General features: G+C 43.3%; 1 protein-coding gene across 4 annotated transcripts in view; it reads right to left on the reverse strand.

Annotated features, from left to right (window-relative positions):
- TNIK (TRAF2 and NCK interacting kinase) overlaps nt 1–16,329 on the reverse strand; it is a 424,016-nt gene that overhangs the window by 106,481 nt on the left and 301,206 nt on the right. For 2 of the 4 annotated variants that reach the window (XM_084847491.1, XM_084847489.1), the window contains exon 13: nt 2,927–3,037. In XM_084847491.1, coding sequence (XP_084703617.1) covers nt 2,927–3,037 — 111 coding nt within the window. Of the gene's footprint in view, nt 1–197; nt 285–2,926; nt 3,038–16,329 lie in introns of all 4 variants that reach the window. The other 2 variants (XM_084847493.1, XM_084847490.1) reach the window with 2 other exon arrangements.

A 16,329-nucleotide genomic window follows, 5' to 3' on the forward strand; every position in this document is an offset into this window, starting at 1 on the left:
AACTACTGAATTTGCCAATGTTCCAAGAAATGTCAGATACTCAAATATAGGAAAGTACAGAAAAAAGCTTTGCAGAAAAGGTGGCAACCCTATAAGCCTGAAGCCACAGGTACAGGTAGGTCGATAGCATGCAGTCTCATTACACACACGCAAAGGATTGGGCAAAGGATGCGACATAGATCCTGCCTCCCCATTACCAGAAGTAGAGCTTGTTCCTGCAGTAATTGCTGCTGCAGGATCTCTAATTGCCTCTGTTCTTCTTCTAACTGCCGCCTGATGTACTCCTGGAGATGTGGGCAGCAGGGGACAGAGAAAAAGGAGAGAAAAGACAGAACCATAATTCCAAAGAGAAAGAAGTGGCTACATGAAAAGAAGAAACTCCGGAAACACTAGGGAGACCTGGTTCATATAGGATGGAGAACCAATCCTATTATGAAGTAATCCTGAATACTATACAACTTAGACAAACTGCTGCCGAGATTCCAGAAAGTAGTTTTATTCATGGCTGTGTGTATGCTATTCTTAAAAAGAAGAAGAAACATTCTGGACCACAGTTACCCAAATTTTGCAAAAAGAGGCAAGGATGTATCACACAACTCAGTAAAAATTGGTGAAAAACTATCACAGTTGAACAAATCCATTCAACTGTTGCTGAACAGATTTGAAAACATTCTACTTAGATGTGCTGTTTATTTAAAAAGCTGCTTTCTCCAAGGTTGGATAAGGCACCCAAGTTCTGTACCAAGAAAAGCTGATGTCACTTGCTTCAATTGCGCAAATCATTTTCTTTGGTACCATTTGTTCTGACACTGCTCATCATAGTGGCTGGCAGTGTAGGGCAATGAGGGATGCAGGATTTCCAGCCCCCTATTCTTTGCTCTTGAGATAGCATCATCAGGCATCTCTCCACACTTTCAACTCCAACTTCACAGCCAGATGGCCTAAAAAATACTTTTAAAAAACAAAGTTGAAAGCTGAGGTTCTTAGGAAGCTAATTTGGTAACCAATCCTAAATTCTGTGTTTGGGCAAAGTAGCAGGATACATGTAGCCTTGCATTAAGAGGAAAAAACACCGATTCACTTAATGACTGAGTTCAGACAGGAACAAGCCACAGCAAGCCTCAGCTCATGTGCTCCCTGCATCCCTTCTCCAATGTAGCCATGAGGAGGAGATTGGAAGTTTTAGTTTCCATGTTATTTATTTGTTTGTTTGTTTGCTTATTACATTTCTATATGCCCGATAGCCAAAGCTCTCTGGGCAGCTCACAACAATTAAAATAATAAAATACAACATAAGCTACACTATAAATGTTTAAAAGGTTAAAACTAAAGTATAAAAGAGAAGTAAACACCAAAAGAAGCTGCATTTTTTAAATTAAAGGCAGCTTCTCATTTTGTCCAAACTTGACAAACTGCCTCTAATCTTAACTACGGCTTATTTGAAACAAGCCAGCTTCAACAAACCACAGTTAACAACTTCAACAAACCACTAAACTGCAGTTACTCAAAAACAGAAACCAATGCTTCTGATCTTTTCCTCACGGCCTCACCAGAGGAGAGTGGAACAGGAAGCATGTAAACCCAAGGCTTGCTACAACTCATTCCCATCACGATAAACCATGGTTTATCATGACATCCAAATACAGCTAAAGAGTCCATTCTGTTTACCTGTCCCAATCCTAAACACATTCTTTACATGTATATCTCACTGAAAGATAGAAAGAATCTAGAGATAGAAATCACTAGTACTTCTGTACAGAGAAAGTGTGGATGAGGGTGAGAAGCATATAGACAGCAGTCTTGCATTAGTTAGTCAGCTAGTAGCGTCACGTAATGGACAGCAAATCAACGTAAAGCAAGTGATTAACAGTTTTGTAGTGGAAGTAGTAGAGCCCAACAACTGTAATAAACAAAAAAAGGTTTCTTAACATTTCCAAGGGCAAAGTCACTAAACCACTTTAAGTGCTTCTTCTCAACAGTGGTGACTTCGAAATGCCAATTGGAATTGAATGTGAAGATGTTGGAAATGACTATGCAGTTGCAAGTAATCTTTATGTAAAGCATTCGTGAGGGCCCACTTAACTGAGATTGGAAACGGAGACAGAACACTCAAATGACAAACTCATAATTTCCATATTCAGTTGAGGTTGAAGGGGGAAGTGACCACAGATTGAAGGGCGGGGGGAGCCAAAAAGCAGAAACTGGCCCTCAGAAAATAACAACTGTTACTGCAAAGGATCTCATTTATGTATTGAATTTATTTAAAAATGTATCCCCTACATTTCCATTGCATTCATGTCCATGGTGACTTATGCAGGAAACTTCTTTTATCAGGTCAGACTAATTGTCCACCTAGCCCAGCATAATCTACTGTGACCTGCAGCAACTCTCAGGCAGAGGTCTGTTCCATCATCTACTAACTATGGGATCCTTTTAACTGGAGATGGCAGGGGTTGAACCTGGGACCTTCGGAATACAAGACACGTGCTCTATTGCACCAATCCAATACAAAATTAGAAAGCTGCAGCACTGCAGCAAAGGAACTAAGATAAACAGTAATTAAGATCCACTAAATGGATTTTAAGAAACTTTTTAACTGGATACATAAACTGCACAATCCTAAGCATTTTACTTAGAAGTAAGTACCATTACAGTCAATGACTCTTACTCACCATCAGAGGACCATATTAGATTTTTGGGTGCATACAGGTAAGTGTTTTTTTTAAAGTGTACTCCTAAAAATGTGAAGTGTGCATGCAACTGATGTGTCAGGAAACACATGTACTATGAAGGTAAACATGTTAGGGAATTGCGACTGACCGTAGCTGTACATTAAATGTACACTCAGTGGCAAATCTAGGTTTTGACCTTGGAAAGCAGCACTTCTAATAATAAGCAGATTCATCCAGGAGCTGATGTAGGTTACCTGCTCGTGCTCAGCACGCCTCCTCTCCTCTTCTCGGCGCATTTGCTCCTCATAATGCCGGCGCTGCTCTCTCTCTTGCTGCTTCCTTAACTCCTTCTCCCTCCTTTGCTGCTGTAGGAGAAGGGAGTGGGAAATGAACAACAGAAAAACATAGGCATTATCTTAAGATGTTTGCCAGTATGTAAGAACAGTAGCACTGCAGAGCAGAAAGGAGCTTCGAAGGTCATTTGGCCCACAGTTGTAGAATGAAAAGCACTAATGCCACTACTTCCCCACAAATTAATCCAACCTGCCTAATGCAGGGAGGTACATCCTATGGTTAATCCATGCCAGCCTATTCCAGAGTGAGAGAACAGGAGGACCGAAGCCACATGAATGGTTGTGTAGATTTCAGGTTAAGGAAATAGTTTGAAGGAGTCTTGTATGTCATGAAACTTGGCTAGATCAGGCATCAAAGTAGAATCTTCCAACAGAATAATAATAGTGTACCCAAAACAAAGCATCTGGTTTCAAGGAAAGTAACAAAGATTGTTTCTGCTGAATTTCAAGGAACATACACTCATTTATAATAATTAAATTAGGCCCACAAACTCAGATATATGAGGGAAATATCCCTCCAAAGTGACTGGGAATACAGCATCATCCCACATAATCACATGCATCTAAAACATCTGAGTGGTGAAAAGCCGGGGAATGCTGTTTACATTGAATTCAGATCATCAGGACTGCCTTGGTAGTGGCACACATTCAAGTACGTTATTCTCTGTGGTGGTGTATGAACCAGAGATATAATCCCCAAAGCCCCTTTAGATGAAAGAGAGTGGGGGGAGGGCAGTCTGATGATAATAACTTAGCATTTATATTGTGCTTTTGAATGTTCAAAGAGCTTCACATACACTGTCATTGTAATCCTTACAACATCCCCGTAAGGTAGGCCGGCATTATAATTCCCATAATGCAGAAGGAGGGCTGAGGCTGAGAGTGTCATGATTTCCTAGCCCCCACTTCACTTCAAATGCCCAAACATACACAGATGAGAGGCTTCAGTCTGCAGCTTTTATTCCATTACTTCACAGGATCATACAGATGAAAATTCTCAGAGAAACTTTCCGTCTACAAGGAATGCCTTCAGGGGATCCAAATGGAATTTACGAGAGTTGCCCACTGAAGAGGGAGGTGGTCTCGCTAGCTTAACTTAAGGGGGGGGAGGTCCCTCTCTTCCCGTGAGGCCTCTAAGAGCAGCTTCTCACGCAAGGCCAAACGGGTAGACCGTCTAAGTTCCGCCCCTGCCTTCTCTCTCTTTGCTCTGCGCCTGCGCTTGGCATCTATTAGGTCCATCTCCTGTTCACTGCCTCTCACGGGGGGCGGGGGGGCATGAGGAGGGACCCTCAAGCTCAGCCATCTGTACGTTTGTAACCTGAGAAGCCAGCCTACTCATATCTGGACTAGCCAGGGAAAACAACTCCCCCATGTCTGATGGTTCTCCTTCAGAATCTGAACTGCTATCCCACTCCCTGCACTCAGAGACACCCCACTTCCAGGAGGCCCCCCCTCCTACTCTCCCCATGGGGTCTCAGGCTTGTGGGGGTAGTGCTGGTGGAAACGGCGTAGCAGAAAAGGGGCATGCAAATGTTCGGTTGGTTCCCAGGAACGTTCATCTGGCCCATACCCCTCCCAGTCCACCAAGTACTGTAGTCATCCCTGGAAAAGGTGTGAGTCCAGGATGTCAGCGACTTCAAACTCCTCCCCCCCACACCAACACTGGTGGCGGGGGGGAGCAGTTGGAGTGATGGGGGTCACCAGAGACCAGTGGGGAAAGCAAGACGCGATGAAAAACAGGATGCACCATCATGGAGGGGGGGAGAGCCAGTCGAAAAGTGACAGAGTTAATCTAGGCTGTAATCTGGAAAGGGCTCGTGCGACGGGCTGTGAGCTTCTTAGTGGGGTGGGTGGGAGGGCAGGTATCGGGTGGACAACCACACCCAGTCCCCAACCTGCAGGGGCGGGCTGGGCTGGTGACGCCGGTCCGCAGTTTCTTTATGCTGCTTTCACTTGCTTGACGTTGTCCCGTAAGAGGTGATGCATAGAGCGCAATTCCTCTAAAAATTCATGGGCAGCAGGCACTGAGGCAGGGCCAAACGAGGAGGGGAAGGCCTTGGGATGGTACCCAAAATTGGCAAAGAAAGGAGTTTGGCGTGTGGAGACATGGCACGCATTGTTATAAGCAAATTCCACCAGAGGCAGCAGGGAAACCCAGTTGCCTTGTTGGCAGTTTACATAACAGCGTAAGTATTGCTCCAGCATGGCACTGGTGTGTTCGGTCTGCCCATCCGTCTGAGGGTGGTGAATGGAGGAAAGCCTGAGTGTCACATTGAGCAGCGCAAACAACTCCTCCATGCCTGATGGTTCCCCTTCAGAATCTGAACTGCTATCCCACTCTCTCCACTCAGAGACACCCCTGACAGAGAGGATGGCATGCCTAAGGCCACCTAGTGGGTCAATGAACAACAAAAGATGCAAACTAGGGAGTTCCTGATTCATAGTTCAGTCTCTTAGCTAGCATCTCTCCACAATCTCTCCAAAGCTACCAATACTTTTTGAAAATAAGGCATGAAGATGATGTTAATATTAACAACAATAACAATTAATTTTATGGAGCACTTTTATAGCCTGATACTAACGTATTATGCATGCAAGGGTTCATATACAAGCAGACTGGTTTCTCCCTCTTGCCTTTTTTGGAGGTTGTTTGCTGGGCAGCACAGGGAGCTGGTTCCAAAAAGAGGAAGCTCTGCTGTACAGAGAGATCTCACCAGTCAGCCATCTGGACTGGGACCCAAGTCTTTTGTAGAGCAGCCAAAATAGGATGCACGTGAAATAATCTGGAATGATCCAAGATTTATAACAGGGGAGAGAGAGATGCTCCTTACGTTGTTACCACAGTGTGATTTGAAGTCCCAGTACAGAATTTAGAGCTTTCACACAAAGCCATGTTAATTTTCTCCAGTCATTTCTCCAGCCTTTTCTCCAGGAAAAGGCTGTTGGTCCAGTCATTTGAAAGTCAAGCTGCTTTTTGTACATTAGCAACCTCTTTGCAGGGGAATCAATACAGTCCCATAATTACATGCCACTCGGGTCTGCAGTGCAAGGCATACTCAGTATTGATTGCAACCATGGATGAGATGTGTCTACAATTGGGCCTGTGTGTCTTGAAAGAGAAATTAAGATGTGTAAAATCCTTCATTAGTAGTGGCATTAAGCAGTCTGGCCAACATCAGAAACATGGACAGCTGGCTGGCTGGCTTTTGCTCTCTGCTATTTTAGCTAAAAACATGTTTTCACTGCTTTGCTGTATTTTCACAGGTTTCCTAGTGTAATACTTGTGCTTCTTTTGAAGAATTGACTGTCTTTCCAGGTTTTAGTGCAGTATGGGCACCATTTATTGCCCAGTTTTGCTGGGGTCCAAACAAGGGTGCACTGCTGGCATGAAGATTCTACAACCTCACCGTCAGATGCACCATATGAAGATGAAAATTCAATGCCAGATGACTGGCCCTGTTTTTCAAAAATAAAAAGTTGCAAATAGGAGGAACCTATTCCTTTCCCCATTCTGTCCTGCTATTTCAGAGTTTATCCATTTACTGTTTTCTCGGTGGCTATATCCTCTGGTGGACTGCAAGGAGGTCAAATCAGTCAGTCCTAAAGGAAATCAACCCTGAGTGCTAATTGGAAGGACTCCTTGTCAGGAAGGACAGATACTGAAGCTGAAGCTCAAATATTTTGGCCACCTAATGAGAAGAGAAAACTCTCTGGAAAAGACCCGGATGCTGGGAAAGACTGAAGGCAACAGGAGACGGGGACGGCAGAGGATGAGATGGCTAGATGGCATCACTGATGTAATGAATATGGACTTGAGCACGCTCCGGGAGTGAGCGCAGGACAGGAAGGCCTGGCGTGCTATGGTCCATGGGGTCATGAAGAGTCGGACACGACTGAACGACTGAACAACAACAATATCCTCTGGCCACCTTGAGTGCTCATTTGGCCCTAGTTTTTAAATGGTGAAGAGCAGCAACCCTTTCCTCCTCAGCTGCATGAAAATCTCCCCTCCTTTTCACTGCAATTAATGACAGAAAAAAAGCTCCCATTGGTGCCAGTGGGAGTTTTTAATCTATTGCTAATTGCAGCATGGGGTGGGGGTGATTTTCAATGCAATCATGGTTGGTGAGGGGATAACCCTCCACTCCCAGCATACTATGCTCCTGTTGGAAATCCCATCCCGCAGCCTCAGGCCTAGGATTAGATTTTTTAAAATCCTCTAAGGTAGCTTCAGGCCATGCAATTGATGTAACATGTAGGTAGGCCCTGAGTATGTTGAGAAAGGGAAAAGAAGATACAGGAGTGTGTGTGATGAGAGATCAGATGTACCTCTGACTCTACAGAAGTGAAACGTATTGCAAACCACTAAAAAAATATCACATGGACCAAAGCTATTAATAACATATTTTCGCCCTCCCACATGTAATGCATTCGGGCCTGTCTTTTTCTGCATTTTGTATAAGTGCCTAGTTTTTCAGATGCATCAATAATAATAATAATAATAATAACAACAACAATAACAACAACAACAGCAGCAGCAGCTTCGGCTATTGGGTGGTACAGAAATTTAATAAACAAATAAATAAGTAAAAATGTGTTAACTAGGAACCCATTTACAACATATATGAACAGGCACAGTTGGTGCAACCTTCACAGTGAATCCCATGCTGATCTGTGTATCATGTGGTTTTTTCTGACATCATGCTTACATAACTGTTCAGGTGCAAATTATTTACATAAAATCCTGCTATTTTTAGGTATTTTAACTTTTGTTTTTTAGGTTTTGATATTTTTTATTGACGTACTAGCTGGCTTGGACTTTTAGGAGACATGAGGTATACATTTTTCAAAATACTCAGACCAGTGAGGAAGCAACTATGCCAGTAGAGGTATATAGAAAAGTGGACTAAGACTCAATTCCTGTTCTACTGATGCAGTGTAATTGCTGCTGAAAAGCTTCTTCCTTGTGGGTTGTGCATCACATTATACCAGCACTGTAGGCAAGCACCGATAACGTACGTTGCATGGATTGCTCAGTTACTTCCTATGCCAATGGCAGTGGTCCAGACACAGGCGTGGCCCTGGTGTGGGAAGTAACCATACTATCTGGGAGGGCATTTGTGATTTCCACCTGCAAGTTGCCAAAGCTCACATCAAAAACGCACACACTAAAACTAGTTCCTTTATATAGAGTCTATATAAAGGAACTTAATAGTTATGCAAATATTGTGATATACTGGCCACCAGAGGGCAGTAGTGTGGAAACACTGAAGCAGAGACACAGAAGCAAGGATTTATAGGGTATCTTTGTCACTGAATTTCAAGCTTTGTTTGAAACACCAGTAACTAATGGTATAAGTGCATACAATAGTCAGCTACTAAGGTGCATGAAATTAAATGAGAACTATTAATCCTGTACTAACACCTCTTAATTGCAATATTTTCCTCCTCTTTCTATGTTGCCATATTCCCTGCTCTATTGTCTTCCTTGCTGCTCTTTGTTGTTGTTTATTCGGTCAGTCGCTTCCGACTCTTTGTGACTTCATGGACCAGCCCACGCCAGAGCTTCCTGCCAGCTGTCGCCACCCCCAGCTCCCCCAAGGTCGGGTCCATCACCTCCAGAATATCATCCATCCATCTTGCCCTTGGTCGGCCCCTCTTCCTTTTGCCTTCCACTTTCCCTAGCAGCAGCATCTTCTCCAGGGTCTCCTGTCTTCTCATTATGTGGCCAAACTACTTCAGTTTTGCCTTTAAGATCATTCCCTCAAGTGAGCAGTCTGGCTTGATTTCCTGGAGGATGGACTGGTTTGATCTTCTTGCAGTCCAAGGCACTCTCAGAATTTTCCTCCAGCACCACAGTTCAAAAGCATCTATCTTCCTTCGCTCAGCCTTCCTTATGGTCCAGCTCTCGCAGCCATAGGTTACTACGGGGAATAACATTGCTTTCACTATGCGGACCTTTGTTGTCAGTGTGATGTCTCTGCTCTTAGCTATTTTATCAAGTTTTGTCATTGCTCTCCTCCCAAGAAGTAAACGTCTTCTGATTTCCTGGCTGCAATCAGCATCTGCAGTAATCTTTGAGCCTAGAAAGACACAGTCTGTCAATGCCTCCACGTTTTCTCCCTCTATTTGCCAGTTATCAATCCAGCTGGTTGCCATAATCTTGTTTGTTTTTTTTTTTTTGAGGTTTAACTGCAACCCAGCTTTTCACTTTCTTCTTTCACCTTCATCATAAGGTTCCTCAGCTCCTCCTCGCTTTCAGCCATCAAAGTGGTATCATCTGCATATCGGAGGTTGTTAATGTTTCTTCCAGCGATTTTAACTCCAACCTTGGATTCATCAAGCCCAGCACGTCGCATGATGTGTTCTGCGTACAGGTTGAATAGGTAGGATGAAAGTATACAACCCTGCCGTACTCCTTTCCCAATCTTAAACCAGTCCGTTGTTCCGTGGTCTGTTCTTACCGTTGCTACCTGGTCGTTATACAGATTCCTCAGGAGGCAGACAAGATGACTTGGTATCCCCATACCACCAAGAACTTGCCACAACTTGTTATGATCCACACAGTCCAAGGCTTTAGAATAGTCAATAAAACAATAGATGTTTTTCTGAAACTCCCTGGCTTTCTCCATTAGCAGATATTGGCAATTTGGTCTCTAGTTCCTCTGCCTTTTCTAAACCCAGCTTGTACATCTGGCAATTCTCATTCCATGAATTGCTGGAGTCTACCTTGCAAGATCTTGAGCATTACCTTACTGGCATGTGAAATAAGTGCCACTGTTCGATAGTTTGAACATTCTTTAGTGTTTCCCTTTTGCTGCTCTTAATTCCCTCCAACCTGAAATTCCCTTTGGATACTATCCTTCCCAACTGCAAAAATTCCAATAGTGGCAGGCAGCATTGTTTTCAGCCAGTGAAGGGGGTACAAGTGGTGACTCCCTTGAGAAACTTATTTGGGAGGGGGAAGGGGGCATGGACTTCAGTCAACCCAGGCTTCGCTTGCTCTCTGACTGTTCCAAACATCCCCTCACATTCTAGTATGACCAAGAAACAGAACCTGGGATGGGGCTATGCAGATAAGAGCAGCCTCGATTCTTGGGGCCACATTAAATGTCAAATTTCCCACATCAGATTAGGATCTCCTGTGGTTAAACTTTTTTTAAAAGCAGCTATGGGGAACCTGAATCAGATCAAGGTTGTGGCACAGGGAATGGGATTAAGACTTCCTCTCCAAATTAAAATTAAAACCCGCCCTGCCAAAGTTCTTATGTGCCCTGTAGGGGGAAAAACATACATGTATCATATTGTTAAGCTTTTCCCCATGGGGCAAAGAACAGGTTCTGGATGGGTAGCTTTAATCTGGAAAATGGCAAGGGCAGGAAGGGTTAACTGCTTCCTGCCCACCACCTCTGTGATGATCTGACCTCCCCACCCCCATGGCTGCCATTTTTTTTTTTAACCATGGGAAATCCTAATCACAGATATCCAACTACTTGTGCCCTCAGCGGCTGAGTCACCAACAGCAGTGAGTCTATTTAGCTTCTACCCCACTGCTGTCCCTGACTGTACTTTCTCCCATGTAAGTGACTGGTTGGCAATCTTTTCTATGGGGAAAGGTGTTGCTATTAGGGAGATTGCTGCACTGGGTAGCCAGGCCCTCACAGACAGAGAACCTACATGGTGTGCTTGTGGAATGGGTCTCTGTGCACAGAGCTCACAGAGATGCATTGCACTGCCAGGGGGGGACTTTGGAACATAAAACTCCCCCATCCACCCATTGCATGCCATAATCATTGGCATTTTGCTAGTTTATTTGTAGCATTTTGCTAGTTTATTTGTAGCATTTTGCTAGTTTATTTGTAGCATTTTGCTAGTTTATTTGCTATTGATATCAATAGCAATAGCAAAATATAGCAAAGCCAGCTATCAAATGTCTGGCTCTTGACCATCTATTCAGGTCATAGGCTGATCTTAAAAGCTTTAGGAACCCAGAATATTCAGAAATTGCAATAAACCATCTCTCTCTGGTCTTAACTATTCCGCAAAGTGTAGCTGCAAACTGTTCTGCTGGCTTGCACTTCTAGTGGGCTCCACGTGCCGTGTTGATCCTCTACTGCTTAATAGCACATCTGCAGCATAAAATATAAATAAATTATTTGGTCTTTTCAGAATGCTAAAGCCCATTTTGATATGCTCATCTAGTGTGAAAGATCAGAACCAAACATTTTCCTTTTGACTACTATGGCAGTCATACGTCAGGTCCCATTAGACTGACTGTTAACCAAAATAATGCTAATTTTCTTCTGTGACTTATGGGCGAATCAACTCTGTGGTTTTACTGGCTGCTTGGCTTTTGCAACTGACAAGGAGAATATCTCAAATGTTGTGACAGATATGTAAATTGGATTGCAGCCAGAATGTAACAAACAGGAAACAGCACAAACAGGAAACATAACTCTTACCACAACTGGAGGGGACATCTTGCAATTCGTGGACTAAATTCACATGGTTTCCATATAATGACAACCCAGAGTATGGATTGAGTATGGGTTGAATTGTGGGTTGTCACTGAGCTGTCGGTTGTCGTTGAATCGTGGGTTGTCATTACATGCAAACCATGCACTATGGTTTAACTATGGGTTGTTAACCATGAACAATTTGGGAAAAGAATCTATGGTTTGTTGTTGGGTTGTGAACTCTGGGTTGCTCATGGTTAACAACCCACAGTTAAACTATTGTGCAGGGTTTGCATGTAAAGACAACCCATGATTCAACAACAACCCACAATTCAACGCACATAACGTCATTGTGTGTATGACCATCGTATGTACAGTCAGGGCCAGAAATATTGGAACAAGGATAACTGTTTTGGCAGTTGGCTTCTGTACACCACCACATTGAAGTTGAAAGGAAACACACCCAGATGGGAATGAAGTCAGGACTTTCAGCTGTAATTCAAGGGGTGTGACAAAAGTGGGGCACTAACCATTCAGGAAGGACAGCCAGTGGCATACACACACACACATCGTTGGTGGCTTATAAGTAATGGAACAAACCAACATCATTTCAACCTTAAGGATTGCCTTTAATACCTGGAGGAAAATCCTTTGCAGTCAATGACCGCCTGAAGTCTGGAACCCGTGGACATGACCAAATGCTGAGTTTCCTCCCTCGAGATGCTTTGCCAGGCCTTTACTGCAGCTGCCTTCAGCTGCTGCTTGTTTGTGGGTCTTTCTGCCTTCAGTCCTGTCTTCAGTAAGTGAAAAGCATGCGCTATTGGGTTGAAATCAAGTGACTGACTTGGCCATTGAAGAACACCCCACTTCTTTGCCTGGAGAAACTCTTGGGTAGCTTTTGCTGTATGTTTTGGGTCATGATCCATCTGCAATATGAAGCGGTGTCCTATCAGTTTGGCAGCATTCGGCTGAATCTGAGCAGAAAGTATAGCCCTATACACTTCAGAATTCACCCTGCTGCTTTGATCAGCAGTCAGGTCATCAATAAACAACAGTGAGCCGGGTCCATTGGCAGCCATACATGCCCATGCCATAACACTGCCTCCACCATGTTTGACAGATGATGTGGTATGCTTTGGATCATGAGCTGTTCCTTTCCTTCTCCATATTTTTCTATTCCCATCATTCTGGTACAAGTTAATCTTGGTTTCATCAGTCCAAAGAATCTTAGTCCAGAACTGGGCAGGCTTTTTTAGGTGTTTGCTGGCAAAGGCTAATCTAGCCTTTTGGTTCTTGAGGGTTACCAGTGGTTTGCACCTTGTTGTGAAGCCTCTGTATTTACATTCATAAAGCCGTCTCTTGACTGTAGATGTTGACAATGACGTGCCTACCTCCACAAGAGCATTCTTGATCTGGCTAGATGTTCTGAAAGCATTCCTCTTCACCATGAGCAGCATTCTGCAGTCATCCACTTTAGTTGTCTTCTGTGGTCTTCCAGGCCTTTTGCTGTTGCTGAGCTTGCCAGTTAAGTCCTTCTTTTTCAGGATGTTCCAAACTGTTGTGTTGGCCACTACCACTGTTTTTGCTATCTCTAATGGGTTTATTTTGTTTCCTCGGCCTAATGATGGCCTCCTTCACTCACATGGACACCTCTTTGGACCTCATGTTGGGAGTTTCAGTGAACAGCTACCAAATGCAAATGTAACACTCAGAACCACCTCCAGGCCTTTTTTCTGCTTGATTGGTCATGGGGTACCCAGGAAACAGGCCACACCTGGCCATGCAGCTGCTTGTCAGCCATTTGTTCCATTACTTATGAGCCACCAACGATGGGTGTGTGTGTATGCCATTGGCTGTCCTTCCTGAATAGTTACTGCCCCACTTTTGTCCAACCCCTTGAATTACAGCTGAAAGTCCTGACTTCATTCCCATCTGGGTGTGTTTCCTTTCAACTTCAATGTGGTGGTGTACAGAGGCCAACTGCCAAAACAGTTATCCTTGTTCCAATATTTCTGGTCCCGACTGTAACTTACTAAAATGAACTTATAGGCTGGTCGGCTTGCCTGTTTCACACACGCACATACAGACTTCGTATTTCTGGCATTTTCATTTGTGACTACAGCTGTATTACATGTTCATGATAATTTCTATGGGAGAAGATAGACTTCATCATATACTTCTCATCCACAGTCACTTCCAAAATCTCCAGGAGGGATTATTTGATGTTTGGGAGATGACCGAGAAGAATTCCTTTTCAGCCCTGTCCCTGAAGACTACAATCACAAGTAGTGACATGGGTACAAAGAAAGGCAGAACAAAATATATCCTTCTTTCCAAACATTCTTAAAAAACCTTTTTAATGACCAAACCCCCTTTTCTCCTGTATTTCTCTCTGAAAACTTTGCTGATTTCCCTTGGTTCTGAGTTTTGTTCACAGAGCACACATCTATTATTCATTGGAGGCAAGGACACCAATTCATTATGAGGTTTATTTACCAAACTTCACAGGTGATGCTTCAGGACAAGCTTTTTCCACACCCCCACCCACACCCCATACCCCAAAGCCTTTTACTTTCTCTTTCCAAGCCACAAAGGGAGCTTCTTTCTGCCACATTCACAATAACAGGCCTTAAATATTGATGAAGGAAGCCATTTGAAGCCATAAGCCTCCAGGCCATATTATGAAAAGAATTCTGATGAGTGGCAATTCACTTGTAAGCTAAACTCCCTTGGGAATTGGAAAATTAACTTGTTTGTGCAAGGTTAGAACTATTAGACGGATGGACTGGTTAAGCAGAGAAATGCTGAAGCCATGGTGGGGAGAATTCACCTGACAGCTCCCGACACATGTTGTCTTCAGACAAGCCATGCCAATACTGTCTCACTGAAGTTAAGGCAACTTTCTAATGACTTATAGGAAGGTCATGCTTGGGGTGGAATGAGGGCTACAAGAAGCACGGCCTTTTCTGCTGTAGCACCCTTGCTGTAGAACTTTCTACTCAGCCTACCACCTCTCCTTGTTGTATTTGGGAAATGGTTACAAAACTGCTTATTCCAGAGAGCTTTTGAGTGGAAGAGCTGAGCACTACTGCTGTCTTGTTTATTTATTAAAATATGTTTACCCCACCTTTCCATCTGTTCAGGGCCCTCAAGCCACCTTGAGTACCACTTGTAGTGGAAAGGAGGGATATAAATAAAATAAACAAATGGCTTCTAACAACAAATCATAAAACACTGATTTAAATAATGTTATTATCATTACAAATAAAACACCAATCTGCAAAATTCTAGAACAATTCAGTTAGAAGAACAGCAAAATCAAACCAAACAACATAAGTGGATCAAACCAATCCAACCAACCCAAAAGGGCATCTTGAGCTGGCAAAAGGTAGATGGGGAGGGAGCCAAAGGGCTAGCACAATCAACAATAAGAATCTATGTACACAGCACTGCATCTGAGACATCAAGCATTATATATGTTGAAGATCTAAGTGTGAATAGGGGTTGCTGTGATCACGGTTTGATGGTGATTTTATGTTATTTTTTCACTATCTGTTTGATAGCATTACAATTACTACTACTACTTTATAACTTTTAGAAGAGCAGATTTATTGCCAATTTTATACTTGCAGTTCTGTGGCATGACCCTTGTAGATTTAGAATCCCACCTACATGTGCTGAAACTAGGGGATGTATCAAGCACAGGCAATGCATTTAATATACATTTACACAATCATTTCTTCAACAGCAAGATCGTGGAAACAATCTACATATTTTATTTAGGATTGTAGGCCGACCCAATTTAAACAGCTCTCAAGTTTCCATGTTAGCTCAGAATTTTAGTCCCTCTTTTGGACTCTTCCCTTTCCTAGGTGACCCACTTCCATCTTGATCTCCAACACAATGCAAATCCAAAGGAATCACTCCAGAGGAAATGGCGAAAAAAACAAATTGTGCACAATGGTTCCTGTGAATTTAACCTTGCTCATAGGTTAATAACACCCTTGCAAATAGAGCCCCACCAATTAAGGTAGAGTATTTTGTTTTCTGGTAGACATGGTTTTTAAAAAATTTAATTAAGAGTCTGGCTTTAGCAATGGCTAAATCCTTAAAAAAATTAATAATCTAGAATTACGGATTTCTTTGACACCAAGGGTCAGATCCTGTTGTTAAGAAATGCTTATTATGCAGATTCCAGAAGGCTCTTTCTAATCAGGCTGCTGTATAATATGCATTTGAATACGTATCTGCATATTAATACATGTGCAACCAAATTCCAGTTAAGATTTTCAACATGCCTGTACCCCTGAGAAATGCATTTGATGTCAAGCAATGATGTCTTTATCAATAGAGGATTTTTGTCAGGAGCGCCCTAGCGGCCTCTTTCAGTAGACTCTAATAGCCAGCTCAAGACACAGACAAAAGGATTATTTTCAAGGCTTTAATCCTTTTACAACTTAATGACTCTTTCAGATGCTAATCACCAGCGACTAAGCAATGAACAGCAGAGTAGCCTATGCTCCAGGTAGGCAGTTGGTCCCCGTTTGAAGGAGAATTACTTGAAGACCCTGAACTTATGGGCTAGGGAGAGATCCTCCCTCTTTCCCTTGGGTCCACGGGACGCGGCTGTTACTTGTGCACCAAACAGGTGCTACGCCTCCTTTCTGCGCCCTCCATTGCTTCTCGCTCCCTGCGTCTGCGTCAAGTGTCTAGCAAGCCACCCTCCCGCACTTTCTCACTGCCAGGGTCACTATCTATCTCAGGAATGCCGGTAGGAGGAATCTCTACCAGCTGCTGTGCCTGTGAGGGATAAGCTGGCTCCTCTCCCATGGATTGGTGATCCTCCTC

The sequence above is a fragment of the Heloderma suspectum genome, chromosome 3, assembly GCF_057233095.1.
Source record: "Heloderma suspectum isolate Gila_16-S chromosome 3, 16-S_ref, whole genome shotgun sequence".
NCBI classification, from domain to species: domain Eukaryota; kingdom Metazoa; phylum Chordata; class Lepidosauria; order Squamata; family Helodermatidae; genus Heloderma; species Heloderma suspectum.